At 40.8% G+C, this 14,236-nt stretch overlaps 1 protein-coding gene across 5 annotated transcripts in view; it reads right to left on the reverse strand.

Moving 5' to 3' along the window:
- The window catches only part of LOC306961790 (Fc receptor-like protein 5), a 101,644-nt gene that overhangs the window by 46,351 nt on the left and 41,057 nt on the right, over positions 1-14,236 (reverse strand). For 4 of the 5 annotated variants that reach the window (XM_079554693.1, XM_079554689.1, XM_079554691.1 and 1 more), the window contains one exon: positions 1,303-1,557. In XM_079554693.1, the coding sequence (XP_079410819.1) occupies positions 1,303-1,557 (255 nt within the window). Of the gene's footprint in view, positions 1-1,111; positions 1,226-1,302; positions 1,558-14,236 lie in introns of all 5 variants that reach the window. The other variant, XM_079554690.1, reaches the window with a different exon arrangement.

Raw genomic sequence — 14,236 nt, forward strand, 5'->3', positions numbered from 1 at the left:
GACTTCAGAGTAAACTGTCTCTTCCACACATGTATCTGAGGCTTTCGCTCCTGAAAAAATACACACTTTTGTTTCAAAATTGCCAGACGTTTAAAACGAATTAAAAACAAAAAATCCGCTTCCGGGTCCTAGCATAGCGGCTAATATGCAAGAAAAAAACATTAAAAACTCTTTATTACAAAACAATCAATATTTATGAAACTTAGCGGGGAGTGCCTGAACCTACTTATTTCTCAGACTCATTAGCCAAAAATGCTGCACCTACTGCTAAAAAAGTATTATTTACTAAAGTCGGTACTTCCGGGGTTAGCGAAGCTGCTCCTCCATTAGCATTTATCTCCGCGAAACCGGAACCTGCCCTGTGCAGGTTCCAGGTGCTTGTGGTCGCTTTTGAAAAGTTTACTTTGGCAGAAAAACCAAGATGGCTGCACGCAACGCAGGGCAGGCCATGCTTGAGTGACCTTTTTTAATGTTGTTGCTTGGACAGGATTTGTCCGTAAATTTGTTATATGCTGAATCATTTATATTGTTTCATTTCATGTCAGTTTTGACATTTGTATTGAATGATTGTGACTTGATATTAGCATAGCTAACTTGTTATTAGCATAGCTAATTCCATGTTTGTTTATGTTTCTTCTAGTTTTACGGTCGGCTGAAAAAGAGCAATGGTCAGAGGCCATTCCACAAATAAACAGCAAAGAAAGAAAGAAAGAAAGGCCTGATTATTTTGTGGCACCGTTATCTGTGAACTTCAGAGTGAGGACAGCACACTCCTAATCGACTGAAAGTTCCAGTCGAGAAGCTTTTAGATTTGGGTAGTGCTGAAGTGGATAAGGTTAAATATGTCTCTACATCTACGCACCAGGTCTGTCTCGCCTTTTTGCCCATCTCTCGCCCGGGTTGTAACTACTAACTAACTAAATGAAGAAATGTGCCCACACTTGTCACAGCGAACGTGAGAATGAGAACTGAAGTGTAAAACCCACTCAGAACAGTGAGTATAGAAAGAGCATTACTGACCTCATAACTTGCTGATCTGAAAAAAAAACAACAACAGATGTTATCAAATAAAAATCAATACATTTCAAGGTTATTTGTATCTCAGCTGTACCTTTGTTGTTTCTGTAATGCCTCAAAACCAAAAGGAGCAAAACAATCAGGAAAACTGTAAACCCGAACCCAACCAACACCAGCACAAGAACTGAAGAGCTCCTCGACTCTGACGCTGAAGAAAATGATTTGAGAATTTATGTTAAAATGGGTCACAAAACAACTGAACTTCAGGGAAAGGACTGAACTCACATCTGACTGACAGCCAACTCTCTGGAGACGTCAGCACTTTATTTGAAGTAAGATGTATTCCACATTTGTACAAGCCTTCATCAGACTTGGACAGAGCAGAGAAGTTGTATGTTCTTGAGGTTCCTTCTTGTATTAACTGTCCGTCTTTATAGAAATGGACTAAAGACAGTGCATCAGATTGTCGCGCTTTACAGGTGAGAGAGACAGAACGTCCCTCAGGAACAGGCTGAGCCGGGATCAACAAAATCAAAGAATCTGTCAAGAAAATACAATATTTTTATTATATATTCTCACATAACACACATCCTAATAGTCATCCTCCATCCAGCTTCAACAACAAAACTGACTCCCTTTTCAGAACTTTGGACACAAACAGGAGGTGCTCTGTAACTCTTGAATCTTCAGCTTCAGTAAGTGCTGGACAGACACTCATGGTAATACTCCATTGTTCCATTACTTGCAAAAGGAATAGAAATATTTAAGGTAAGAACAAACCAGCCTTATTGGTCCAGAACCAGACACTTGACTAAAAACTGTCCTACTGCCCATTGAAGTCACGGTTTGATCTCATTTTAGTCCCAAAATCCATTTTTTTTTTATATATTTCACTGTGAACTCAAAAGCTTCAAAAGAAAAGCATTTCTTTCCCGTTAGGTAATTTATTCTAAAATCTATATGAGGCCAAAGATGCTGCTGTAGTACTCTGTCAGTAACAAGTCTGATACAGAAAGGGCCCATCTCACAAGAAAAGAGACGTCCTCTGGAGATAAGGTCAGTCTCCACGTGGTCTCGATGAAAATGACTGCATGAGACCGTGCGCACATGGAAACTTTGTGAAGACTTTAAAAAGTCCCACAGTCCCCACAGTCTCCAACATGTTAGTTTTCACCGAGACTACCTTCAGACTCGCCTTATCTCCATCTCTGAGACTCGAGTTTCCTTCTAGTCTCCAAGCATGAGATAGGTCTTTAAATCTGTGATCTTTCATTTGGGTTTATAGTTCTTCCTGGACTGATGTGGGTGTGAGGAGCTATACATGATTTTTTTTTTTCTTTTTGTGAGGTAAAATTATTTTTGCCAAATAAAAGTATATTGTGAAAGTTGTAGTAAAATCAGCCTGATGCATGACATTTGCTCCATATTATGATTTGATTATGTTGTGTACGATCAACCCAAATAGTCGATGTGACGAAAAGGGGTTTACCTTTTTCGTCACACAGCGACGCCGAAGGTCGTAAAAAATACCCATTTTGTAAAATTTGGGCTAAAAAGGTTCAAAATTAGGTATAGTTCCTTTAAGGATGAACTACTTATTTGCTGAAGAAAATGTACCTAATGCAAAAACTGAAATACTCATCTTTTACAGTTTTGTTGAAGACAGATGGAACAACTTGGTAGGATGCATCTTTCCTTTCTGAGGTTAATGTAGTTGTGTCAGTCGCTTTGTCCAGCAGTCAAATACAAAAGAGCGAACATGGAAACATACTGTGAATGGTGATGTTCACAGCGTCAGTCATTTCTCCACGTCCAGACTCACACCAGAACACTGCCCTGGTTTCCTCATCTGTGGATAAATGACATTCCTGTTTCTGTCCTGTGTGAGAGGGACACGGGTGTAAGGACAGATTGGTCATAGAAAACATCTGGACACTCCAGTCTTCATCAGAGGAGCCACAGCTCACTGACACTGGGTCATTGGTGAGGTGTTGTGAGCTGTTTGGATGCACAATCGGAGACACTCTGTTGCCTGGAGCATCTGAAAATACAGACTTTTACAGTGTTATAGTGTAAAGAAAATGAAGAAGAGTCACTGACAGCAGAGCTACCTGCAGACCAGACAAACTGTGGTGGACTGTATTCAGTGTAGACCTCTGGACTCCCTCGTGAAGCTCGACACACAAACCCTGCTGTGCTGCTCAGACTGTGAACAGTGAAGGACCCATGTGCGGTCCCTGAGGTGAGCCCTGGGAGCGGCTCATATGAGTACGAGCCTGATGGAAGAGGAACAGCCCGGTACCAGTAAAACCTCCATGCTGCAGAGGGCGCTGTAACGTCACACTTCAGAGAGACAGAGGCGCCAGGACTCAGCCACAACGGAGACACGGAGAGGACGGGGACAGCTTTACCTGCAGGGGAAGACGTGATGGACTGAATTTAATCTTAAATATTAGAGCTACTATTCCAGATCTTGGAACATCTTGCTGTGGTTCCCAATGTGTGGGCTGTCCATTTGTCAAAGTGGAGTTTAGAGAACAGTTGCTGATCCACTGAGGAGGTCGGGCACACAGGGACTAAGATACAGTCTCATCTCGACAGACCTTTGAACAGCTTAGAGATGCTCCCCAATAGAGTTATAATGTGTCTGACGAACAAAGTGCTTGTTTAGACTGATGCCTCTGCAAAACATTTGTTCCTCTTAACTACACTACATGCCCCACTTCACTTTACAAGCCTGTGCTACCAAGTTTCTCAAAGTGCCACACTGTAGTCATGATCCAATCACACCATATTCAGTGGAGGTGTGATGGGGCACAAGGGGCTTTTCATTTTCTTTGTGAGTGTTTTTATCCTTTTGCGTGATATTTTTTACAGAGGTAAGCTACAATTGCAGGCACGGTGTAGATTTACGGGAGCGAGGCTGCCAATCTGTGCCATCGGTCGCTCCAACCACCACCAACCACTCACAACTAAAATCATTCACAACAGGCCAGTATGAATAGTGGTGTGAGTAAGGGAAACCACCACCCTTCTTACAGAGACTTTTTAGTTTGCATTTTCTCCCAGGTCTCCTCGGTTTCCCTTTCTCCAAACATGCTGGACTGGTTAGTGGTAACATGCAGGGTTATATAATGACAATAAAAGCACCTTTACCTTTCCCTTACCTATAAAACCAAAACATATCATGGATTAACAGCTATGAAATGTTCAAACGAATCTTTCTGAACCAACATGTTGGAGAAGGTAAGATACAGAAATGTACTCACCAGTTTCCCAAATAGTGACTCGCTCACTTTCAGCTGTCAGAGTATAAAGTCGTACTTTTCCACTGCAGGAGTAAACTCCTCCACGAGAGACACTGACAGTAGGTGAGTCTTCTTTTAATATTTCCAAAGTATAATTCTGAGCTGAAGAACGTCTGATCCATTCATATTCAGAAACTCCTTGTGCCTCACATTTGAGCTCCACTGTGCCCTGGTTTGGGATGAAGTAGTTTTCTGTGGTCAATGTAACATTGAGGCTGACTCCTGTGGTGAAAACATCAGATCATATATCACACATTATTCAGGCTTTTCAAAGTATGTTTGTGACTAGGTTCAGGTTTCCAGACCAGAACTCTGATCAGAGTCCTGTATGTGAGCAGGACTGACCTGTGCGTATTCGTAGAAACTGGTGACCAGTGTATAATGTTCCCTCTTTGATTCCACAGGAGTACGAGCCCCCGTCTGATTCTGACACATGGATCCTCAGCTCCACTGTCGTCTCAGAAGTGCGTTTAAACCAGTGATTCGTGTCATTTTTTACAATGACTCCTTCTTTATAAAAGTACAGATGTGTTTGGACAGGCCCCTCACACTGAACAATCACTGTCTCTCCAGAATAGGCCCATGAAGGGATTTTTAAAGGCAAACCTGCAAAAAAATATATAATTTAGAAAATATTACTACAGTTTTTTATTGTGTCTCCCCACCCTCTGTCTCTCTCTCTTTATTGGACTCGGTTGCAGCGTGAGCCCTCCTTGAGAACTGTAGGGAAGCGCCATCTAACCCCTGAAGTGGCTGCAACTTTTATCAATATTTTAGACAAACACCCCCCTTGGTTTTACCTGCACCCTGTGATTTTATTGTTGATGATTTTAACAGTAAGCTTCAATCCACCCTTGACCTGGTCGCGCCTCTAACACTGAAACAAATGCAAGTCAAACCCACGCCCCCATGGAAAAATGAGGAACTCAAAAAACAAAAAAGAAATTGCAGGGTGCTAGAAAGAAAATGGAGGAAAAATAAAATTACAATCAATTACCAAATTTACGCCGAGCAGTTGAAAACATACAATAAAACAGTTAGAAACTCAAGAAATTCATACTTCACCAAAATCATATCGGACAATAAAAATAATACAAAGGTTCTTTTTTCAACCATTGACAACCTTCTTCACCATGATCCTAAAGCTTTCCGTGAAACTCCATCACATTCCCTTTGCGAGGCATTTGCAGACCACTTCAGGGGGAAGATAGACACTATCAGATGTAATATTTTATCTACCCAAAGAAACACGGTTTTAAATACATCTGATTGTCTACTTGTTCCAGAGGAAACACTGGACAGTTTTGTCCTGGTTAATGCTGAGATGCTTGATAAAGTTTTCTCCTCAGTGAGGCCCACCACATGTCTTTTAGACCCGGCCCCAACGCCGTTTTTTAAAACATTTTATGGATCTTTTAGAGACGAGCTTTTAAACATGATGAATTGCTCTCTTCAGACGGGGGTCTTCCCTGCTGCCTTTAAAGGGGCGGTGGTGAGGCCCCTGTTGAAGAAGAGCAATTTGGATTTTAATGATTTTAACAATTTTAGACCAGTATCCAACTTACCATTTTTAAGCAAAATTTTAGAAAAACTTGTTTTTACCCAACTTAGTGATTTTATAAATGCACATAATGTCCTTGAGAAATTCCAGTCTGGCTTTAGGGTAAACCACAGCACCGAGACCGCCCTTTTAAAGATTTTAAACGATTTTAGATTAAATTATGATTCTAAAAAGTTGACAGTGTTGGTTCTTCTGTATCTTAGCGCTGCCTTTGATACAGTCGACCACACTATTCTTTTAACTCGTTTAAAACACATCGGCCTCTCTGGTGCTGTACACAAATGGTTTACTTCCTACCTCACAGACAGGACATTCATGGTAAGTGTGGATACCTTCTCCTCTAAGGTCCATAAAATTACATGTGGTGTGCCCCAGGGTTCGATTTTAGGCCCAGTGCTTTTTAACCTGTATATGCTCCCTCTTGGTGATGTCATCAGGAGACATGGAGTCAGTTTTCACAGTTATGCTGATGATACACAGTTATACGTCTCCATGTCTCCTGATGACACCAGGCCAATGGATGCACTTTTTAACTGCATTTTAGATATTAAATCCTGGATGGCAGAAAACTTTCTCCAGCTTAACCAGGACAAAACTGAAGTTTTAGTCATCGGTCCTGAGGCCCAGAGAGAGAGACTTTTACCCAAACTACAGTCACTGTCTTTTAATCCTTCCTCACAGGTGAAGAACCTGGGCGTGATCTTTGACTCTGAGCTGACTTTTATTCCACACATCAAAAATATCACAAAGATAGGTTTTTACCATCTAAAGAACATAGCCAGAGTCCGCCCCATTCTCTCTCGGGCCAACACGGAGACGCTAATGCATGCTTTTATCACCAGTCGTATCGACTACTGTAATGCCCTGCTTTCTGGTCTTCCCAAAAAGAGTATCTCAGGTTTACAACTCTTACAAAATTCAGCAGCTCGTGTCCTGACGAAGACCAGGAGGCGGGACCACATTACACCGGTTTTAGAATCGCTGCATTGGCTCCCCGTGTGTTTCAGGATCGATTTTAAAGTTCTTTTAATGGTTTTTAAATGTCTTAATGGTCTTGGTCCTTCTTATCTTTCAGAACTGCTTTTACCTCACGAACCTTCACGGCCCCTTCGGTCCTCCGGCAGGGGTCTCCTAGTTATTCCTAAAGTCAACAAAAAGACTCATGGTGAGGCGTCTTTCCAATATTACGGCCCTCGCCTCTGGAACGACCTGCCGGAGGAGCTCAGGGCCGTAGAGAACGTTCATGTTTTTAAGAGCAGGCTCAAGACCCACCTTTTTAGCTTAGCTTTTAACTGATATTTATTTTTGCTAGGCCTATTTATTATTATTTATCAGCACCTTATAATTAATTAAATTGACATTTAATAGTTATTAATATTTATTCTGTATTTATGTATTTTACCTCTCGGTCTTATTTTTTATTATCCTATTATTCAATTTTACTTACGTACTTTTATTTATTTTAACAATTTTTATGCTCTCCCAGTTTCCTCTGGAGGAGCCCTCTGCCTCGGGAGCGGTGATTGGCTGTGGCTGCTGGGGGGCTGTCTTGTGGGTGTCTGGATGGAGGTGTGGTGTTGTCCGGGCACCCTGTGTTGGTCCCTGTGGCTGCAGCCGAGGTGCCGCTCCCGATGCAGACGGCTCCTTGGATGGTGTTCCCTTACCTGGTTTATCTGCACCCAGCCTTATCTCAGCCTTTTGTCCATAATCTCCACTGTTTTACCTTGAGTGTGTATTGTGTGCTTGTGTGGTGTGTCTCTGGGGAGGTGGGTGGGGGGAGTGTGAATGCTACAATGTTTTTTTTTTTTTTTTTTGGAAGGAAGTGGGTGTGAGAGAATGTTTTTAAATCTGTAAAGCACTTTGTGTTACATGACATGTATGAAAAGCGCTATACAAATAAAATTGATTTGATTTGATTTGATTTAAGATATCACATCGATACAATAATAAACTTAACTGATGTTTCCACTCACCAGTCTCCCTGATGGTGACTTTATTACTTTCTTCAGTGACGATGAACTCATCTGAGCCTCTGCAGGAGTACACTCCTCCACGAGACACGCTGATAGTCTTTGTTTTTTCATTCAATATTTCCAAGTGAGTGTCAGAATCTGAGCTGCGTCTGAGCCACTGAGGGTTTGGATAATCCGGCACAGAACATGTCAGAGTCACACTGCCCTGGTCTGGGATGAGGTGCCTGTATGTTCTCAGCTGAATTCTACGTCTCCATCCTGCACAGATAAAGACCAACAATACACTGTTTTATTAAATTGTGTTTTTTTGAAAAAACACATGATGAAAAACAACCTCTTAAACAGGTGAATATTTCAAGTAAACTACTTACGTTGTACATACAGTCGTTTCTGATTAAGTGATATGTTCTTATTGTCCACACATGAATAAAGTCCCTGATCTTCAACAGACACTGGACTGATCCTCAGCTCTACAGAGTTGACAGTCCGTGTGATCTGATGAGTAGAGTCTGTCTGCACCTCTGTGTCATCTTTATGGAGGTTCACTCTCTCTCTGTTCGACCCCACACACCGCACAGTCACTGAGTCTCCAGGATATGGAGATGAGGACGGCTTCTCTAAAGTCACTCCTGCACAAAGACACATTTACAAATGTTCAAAGTCATGAAAAATATGAGATTCAGTGATGGTCTTATTCTGTGCTAAACCTTCTGAGGTTTTAATTAAAACCCTTTTAACTGTGCATTTTCTATCTAAAAGGTCACAGCCTATCCTCATTTGAAAGCTAAGACCACTTCCTGTCCCACACCTGGGATACCCTCCTCCAATGATTGCGCCCCTGTCGCCCTGAATCCACCGGGCGACAGGGGGCGTGACCAGTCTGTCGGACCTGTTGGGAGACTGGTCACGCCTCGGAAGTAAGAACAGCCGATAAGTGACACGTCACCGCACGCCGGTGATACTTCTGATGGCGACCTGCAGTTGGCGGCTGAAACATGTAATGGTAGAAGATTTCAATATCTCTATCCCTAGTGTCTGTCAAAATCAACCCTAAAAGTGACACTACTACATAGTCGTCATTATTCATTCACACCACACTGGTTAGCTGTTATTGAAGCCACAGCCGCCCTGGGGCAGACTGTCCATTTACCACATGGCTATATTATGTGTTGTTCATATCCTGAGCTCTTTATTAAGTCAATGGAACATCTTCCTTTTTTTTTAATTTATTGCCCCCTAGTGGCTAGAATTAGCCTGGTTTCGCCATACTCTTGTACTTACTACTTTTCGTACAAGGGTCTCGAACTTCACAATTGAGCTCCGTTATCAGGTGGGAGGGGTGAACTCCTTTGAAACGACTGGATCTGATTTTCACTAGCATTTGGTTGTGACGCATGTAATGCGCCCGAGTGAGTGAAGCAGCTCTATCATAACTCTATCAAAACTCTATCATAACTCTACCATAACTGTATCATAACTCTACCATAACTCTATCATAACTCTACCAAAACTCTATCATTACTCTACCATAACTCTATCATTACTCTACCATAACTCTATCATTACTCTACCATAATTCTATCATAGCTCTATCATAACTCTATCATTACTCTACCATAATTCTATCATTACTCTACCATAATTCTATCATAGCTCTATCATAACTCTATCATTACTCTACCATAATTCTATCATAGCTCTATCATAACTCTATCATTACTCTATCATAACTCTATCATTACTCTATCATAACTCTATCATTACTCTACCATAACTCTATCATTACTCTATCATAGCTCTACCATAACTCTACCATAACTCTATCATAACTCTATCATTACTCTATCATAACTCTATCATAACTCTATCATAGCTCTACCATAACTCTATCATAACTCTATCATAGCTCTATCATAGCTCTATCATAGCTCTATCATAGCTCTATCATAACTCTATCATAACTCTATCATAACTCTATCATAACTCTATCATTACTCTATCATAGCTCTATCATAACTCTATCATAGCTCTATCATAGCTCTATCATAACTCTATCATAACTCTATCATAACTCTATCATAGCTTTATCATAACTCTATCATAACTCTATCATAGCTCTATCATAGCTCTATCATAACTCTACCATAACTCTATCATAGCTCTATCATAACTCTATCATAACTCTATCATAGCTCTATCATAGCTCTATCATAACTCTATCATAACTCTATCATAACTCTATCATAGCTTTATCATAACTCTATCATAACTCTATCATAACTCTACCATAACTCTATCATAACTCTATCATAACTCTATCATAACTCTATCATAGCTTTATCATAACTCTATCATAACTCTATCATAGCTCTATCATAGCTCTATCATAACTCTATCATAACTCTATCATAGCTCTATCATAGCTCTATCATAACTCTACCATAACTCTACCATAACTCTATCATAGCTCTATCATAGCTCTACCATAACTCTATCATAACTCTATCATAACTCTACCATAACTCTATCATAGCTCTATCATAACTCTACCATAACTCTATCATAGCTCTATCATAACTCTACCATAACTCTATCATAGCTCTATCATAGCTCTATCATAGCTCTATCATAGCTCTATCATAGTTCTATCATAACTCTATCATAACTCTATCATAGCTCTATCATAACTCTATCGTAACTCTATCATAGCTCTATCATAACTCTACCATAACTCTATCATAGCTCTATCATAGCTCTATCATAGTTCTATCATAGCTCTATCATAGCTCTATCATAACTCTACCATAGCTCTATCATAGCTCTATCATAGCTCTATCATAGCTCTATCATAGTTCTATCATAGCTCTATCATAGCTCTATCATAGCTCTATCATAACTCTACCATAACTCTATCATAGCTCTATCATAGCTCTATCATAGTTCTATCATAGCTCTATCATAGCTCTATCATAACTCTACCATAACTCTATCATAGCTCTATCATAGCTCTATCATAGCTCTATCATAGCTCTATCATAGTTCTATCATAACTCTATCATAGTTCTATCATAACTCTATCATAACTCTATCATAGCTCTATCATAGCTCTATCATAACTCTACCATAACTCTACCATAACTCTATCATAGCTCTATCATAGCTCTACCATAACTCTATCATAACTCTATCATAACTCTACCATAACTCTATCATAGCTCTATCATAACTCTACCATAACTCTATCATAGCTCTATCATAACTCTACCATAACTCTATCATAGCTCTATCATAGCTCTATCATAGCTCTATCATAGCTCTATCATAGTTCTATCATAACTCTATCATAACTCTATCATAGCTCTATTATAACTCTATCGTAACTCTATCATAGCTCTATCATAACTCTACCATAACTCTATCATAGCTCTATCATAGCTCTATCATAGTTCTATCATAGCTCTATCATAGCTCTATCATAACTCTACCATAGCTCTATCATAGCTCTATCATAGCTCTATCATAGCTCTATCATAGTTCTATCATAGCTCTATCATAGCTCTATCATAGCTCTATCATAACTCTACCATAACTCTATCATAGCTCTATCATAGCTCTATCATAGTTCTATCATAGCTCTATCATAACTCTACCATAACTCTATCATAGCTCTATTATAGTTCTATCATAGCTCTATCATAGTTCTATCATAACTCTATCATAGTTCTATCATAACTCTATCATAACTCTATCATAGCTCTATCATAACTCTATCATAACTCTTGGGGTCATTCCTTGCACATTCCAAGGCTTCAGTTTTAATTTCTGGATATTTGGGAGCCGAGCCAGGACGGATTGAAGAGCTTCCATTACTTTCGTATCCGCCGCCATTGCCAAACTACAACCAGCAAATGCGGCACAAATGCTTGACTTCACCTACAAGCCCCGCCTCCCCCGCTCGCTGAATGGCAGGTTGAAATTCAACCGATGTAACGCGGCCACTGAGATCAGACCCAGACGTGTGATGGCTAAGGCCAGGCTAGACTAGAATGAGCATTCTGGGTATTCTTTAAAAAAAATCACAACTCCAGCAGGAATGGGCCTGAGACTTACTTTTTTTTTTACATACATATGTTTGACACCCCTGTTCTAGGTGCTCCAGCTTCGACAAGTGGCACCGCTGCATGCTGTCCTCTTAGTGACTCCTTTCGCCTCCTGGGCACCACCACGCAGGACATCAAGTGGGAGCCGACCATCAGCTCCATTACTTTAGTCTTATTCAAAAATGAAATATTATACTACTTTATGTTACATGTTGCGCAATTTCACCCGGAAAATTAATTTTAAAAATCCTAGGTTGTGAATGAACCTGACAAAGGCAATAAAACCGATTCTGATTCTGAACTCAAGTTGTTGTGACCTTTAACCTCCCACCTTACCAAAGAAAATGTACTTTGAGTGAGTGAGAGGCTGGCTCAGATTGAATGGCATCTCAAAAGGCACTACAGAATACTGTTGCAAAGGCAGCCAAAAGATTGTTAACAGTCAAGCCACAAAATACATCAGTGAGACTTACCTTTGCAGAGGACGGCTGTGAGAACTGAAACGAGGAGAGTGAAACAGGTGAACAAAGGCCTCAATCTATAATTAAATGTTTATATATAAACTCACGGGAGAGGGCCAGGGTCCAGAGAAGACGGGAGCCCATCTTCAAACCCGGCTGCTCCTCGACAGATGAACTGAAATGATCCACGAACACGCACTGAAAAGAGGAAGTCACGACATTTAGATACATCCCGGCTCTGTGTTTCCTTCCTTTTTTTAATAAGTTAACACACTCCTAGTAAGTAAGTAAGTGCTTTATTGTTATTATATTATCCCTGTCTTGAGCCGCGCTGCCACCGTGTTTCAACCTGACCCACATGGAGGTCGGGGAAACTGTAGCACTCAGAAGAAGAAGACCCCTGGCTGCCCTCTGTCTCCTCTGATCCTCTGAAACGGTGCAGCGCCTCCTGGGTTTGTCCCTGTTTCAGAGCGTGGTGTCCTGCACTGGTCAGCTCCGCCTCCTCCTCCTTCCTCTTCCTCCTGCACAACTCCTTCCGCTCCACACCAGGGTTTCACCATCTCCTCGTTTGTCCCTTCCTTGATTCCCGAAGCTCCTCTTGTGACGCCTCCTCGGTGCTGCAGGTGTGGGAGCTCCTGGTGCCTCGTCAGTGTTTCAGAAGAACTTTGTAGATCTCAGTGGGTTTAGCTGTTTACCTTTAAAGGAATAGGCCACCGTTTTTACATACTGAGATATGTTCTTACCTTAGCTTTGACGAGTTCTTTAGGACCTGTCTGATCTTCACCCGTGCCTTCAGTCACGTAAACACAGCGCAGACGGCGTTAGCATTTAGCCTCTCCCTCTCTCCTCTATAGCTCCAAAACAGGTCAAGATAGAAGCTACCAAGCTCTTCCACGTTTTCCCTATTTAAATATGGTTACGTGAAGTGTTACACTACAAAGTATAATTACACAAAATTAAACAATATGGATTTTCTAAGCGGATAAAAGGGGGAACTATATTGTAAGGCGTAATAATACCAGGAGTAGTTCGAAATCCGCGCAGTAATCTTCACTTTACTGTGCGGATGCCAAATTACTCCTGTTATTACTACGCCTTACAATATAGTAGTAAATGCTAACGCCGTCTGCGCTGTTGTTTACACGGGTGAAGATCAGACAGGTCCTAAAGAACTCGTCAAAGCTAAGGTAAGAACATATCTCAGTATGTAAAAACGGTGGCCTGTTCCTTTAAGAAGCAAAGACAGCAAAGACGTACCAAAGTATCCAGAAAAAACAATGCGGAACAGAAACCAAATGCACTTCGCACAAAAAGTTAAAAAATGAAGCTTGTACCAGGAGAGAAGTTGCTTCCTGTTTTCACATCGCCATGACAACATGATATAGAGTTAGGGTAAAGTGGCAGAGGGGTTGCAAAAAAAGCACACTTCTAACTGTATTTCATAACAAAGACTGTGTTGACAAAATATTTAGTCAAGACAGAGATGTTGCTTTTTGATTTTACTAGTGATGGGCCGTTATCGGCGCTGCGTTAACGCGAGACTCTTATCTGGCGAAAAAAAAAATATCGCCGTTACTTTATTTACAAAGTTGGGTTGGGAGCTGGGTCTGTACTCTGCAAGTTATGACGACTTTCACCTTGATATTTTAAGGTCAGTGTTGCCCCCTCGGAATGACCGGGAGAATCAGATGCCTTTTTCAAAGTTTATTTTGAGCTCAAAACATTACAAAAAGGTGAACATAGGTCCCCTGTGAACAAACAATAAAAGGTAGGTTTTAGCGTATTGAGGATTAAGTTAAAATGGTTAAACAAACAG

Source organism: Gobius niger (genome assembly GCF_951799975.1).
Source record: "Gobius niger genome assembly, chromosome: 4".
NCBI lineage: Eukaryota > Metazoa > Chordata > Actinopteri > Gobiiformes > Gobiidae > Gobius > Gobius niger.